The sequence below is a fragment of the Penaeus chinensis genome, chromosome 20, assembly GCF_019202785.1.
Source record: "Penaeus chinensis breed Huanghai No. 1 chromosome 20, ASM1920278v2, whole genome shotgun sequence".
Classification (NCBI taxonomy): domain Eukaryota; kingdom Metazoa; phylum Arthropoda; class Malacostraca; order Decapoda; family Penaeidae; genus Penaeus; species Penaeus chinensis.
The window spans coordinates 3198359-3200858 of NC_061838.1; the positions used below are offsets into that span (position 1 = coordinate 3198359).

At 34.6% G+C, this 2500-nt stretch overlaps 1 protein-coding gene across 24 annotated transcripts in view; it reads left to right on the plus strand.

The window, feature by feature from the left end:
* The window catches only part of LOC125035829 (C-Jun-amino-terminal kinase-interacting protein 4-like), an 89172-nt gene that overhangs the window by 58268 nt on the left and 28404 nt on the right, over positions 1-2500 (plus strand). For 4 of the 24 annotated variants that reach the window (XM_047628069.1, XM_047628092.1, XM_047628076.1 and 1 more), the window contains exon 9: positions 2073-2108. The exons of the other annotated variants lie outside the window; for them this stretch is intronic. In XM_047628069.1, coding sequence (XP_047484025.1) covers positions 2073-2108 — 36 coding nt within the window. The remainder of the gene's footprint in view (positions 1-2072; positions 2109-2500) is intronic. 24 annotated transcript variants of the gene reach the window in all.

Below are 2500 nucleotides of genomic sequence, written 5' to 3' on the forward strand. Positions count from 1 at the left end.
TTTGTTTTTTGTTTTTCTCTATCTATTATTATTTTTTATGGATCTTGCATTTGTCTCAGACAGCACAGACAAACTGTCAGTTGTAGTTGTAGTTGGATTTACATTTCTCTTAAGTATTTTTCCCCATTCTGATGCACAGTTAGGTGGCTTTCATTCATACATCAAAAATGGATGTATGGAATCGTTGTGACACTACGCACAAGATGGGCGTACAAAATAGGCCATCATGCAATGCTTTATTATGAATAGTTTGATGATAAGTAACCCATTTTAGATATGGATAATGCACAGCTTTTGTACATATCCCAGTTTTTTTCCATTATATGCTGGGTGTTTTGGTTGGTAAATATTGATTATTTGTATTTGTGAATCCCAAACTATTTCTTTTTGTAATGAGAAATAGTACATTTTAACTAGGATTTTTAGTAATTTTTAATACGATTTTTCAATTTTCATAAAACAATGTGATTTTAAGTATATGCTGAATATTGTATATCTTTTTTCTTTTTTACATTGTCTTTCTTTCTTATCTATTGTGATTTTAGGAAAGTCCATTTATGTGTCTCACATTTATACTTGATATTTCGATGGTTGAAACCTCATTCCCAAGCCTCATTCTACCTGTTGCCCATATGGATGATTATATTTGCTAGAGAGAGAATGAGTTTGTTGTTATGTTAGTTTGAACTGTTCATTTACTGTGCTAACATAGAGCCAGCATTCTTATGTACTCTATTCATTGCTAACTTACGGTGTCACCAGTCATTATGCATGTACATGTGCCTCAGTCCTTTTCCCTGCTGTTAACTTGGCCCTCATCTTGCATATTATTTTCATCAGTTTTTTTTTTGTTTTGTTTTTTTTCCCAATATATATTCATTTATTGATTTTCTTTTCATTAAAGCAGAGAAGGCCATACATTTGATTATCTTTCCCATCTACTTCAAGAAATATATTGTAGCACTTATATTTATAACTCGAGTTTGTTGGTCCCATGAGCTTTCTAGAGGGTTTGGTCATTTACTCATCAGCTGACTCACTTCATCTATCTTGTGTTGAGTGAATGTCAGTCTTTGAGTGACCTTCTTGTCCTCAACATAGTCAGGACTTTTGTTTGATCCCTCTTCCTCTATAAAAGTTATAGTAAGTTATAGTTATTGATGTCTGTTTTATTTAAGATGAGGTATTTCTTGCATGTTGTATTTTGAGTCCTTGTGTGTTTAACCCTTTGTTCATTTGCCTTTTGTTACATTCTTCAACTTTTTACAAAAGCAGGTTACACAACTATTTAAACTCTTGTTGTTACTAATACTAGTTCTCCCACCTACACAGTTGTTTCATGTACACCACAGTATCTACAGACATAAAGAGCTCAAGAATTCAGACATCATTTAGCAGGCCTTCTCATGAATTCAGAAGTGTGTTTTTATGGTTCTAGTTAGATTTAACAATATGATCATAATATTTGTAGGGGAATTGAGAGATAGAAAGGCAGGACATGTGGCAGTGTAAAAGCATGCAAAGTTTTAAGTCAAAAAGGGTAAGAGACCACTCAGTGTTATATTTATCAGTAGCAACAAGGTGGCAGGCTAAATCTTTTTGAAGTGTGATTATCAAGATAGAAATATAATGATTTTAGAAGCAGAGATTCAAGCAGACAAGAAGTTTTTAAAAAGTTTTTGAAGTGCAGTGCCTAGCCAAAAGATGATAAGAAGAAATTGCCTTGAAACAGAGAACTTTTTCAATACATGAAATTTAGTGCTGATGAAGAGTGTCAGGTTTTGATTCCAAGAATACCAGTTTATGTCTGGCATGTATGGTCATTACCCTTCACATTATGATCACAAACTAACATGATCAGATGATTATTTCACAGCTGTATCATGTGCAACTTCACAAAGAGCACTCAAGAAACAATTGCTTTCATTAGTTGAAGAAAACTAACCTGTAGAATTCATGTATATGAACTACTAACTATTAATATGCATTGATCTGACTGAAATATATTTGAATATGCAACCTGCAACTTCAATTAACTTACTTCCTCTGTTTGAAAAACTCGGGCACCTCAGGTGGCTGGGTGCATCCTGGAGAATATGCGTCATCGGGTTGGTATTTTGTACACCGTTTTTGTCTGTTGCTAGATGATAGAATGTTGTAGCTGTAGTACAATGCATGCGGAGTCAGTTGCATGATTAAAGATCATTCAGAAGGCGTAATTCAAACTACAGTGCAGTAAACTTCTTTGTCTGTCTGGCATTCCTGGTATTCAAAATTGTATGCTCCCCTCCAAAATATATGCCGCAACTATTGTACAATCTGTAGGTGCAGTGTACATCTGTTAGGAATTAGAAGTTATCTTAAGTGTCTCTCTCCCTCCATTGGCCCTCCCTTGTTCCCCTGTTATTGTATGGTTTCCAGTGCAATTGATTCTTAGGCGAGAGTTGTTCAACTACAGGCTTAGGGGTAGCGGAGAGAAATTCTAGCTGTGGTTTTAGAA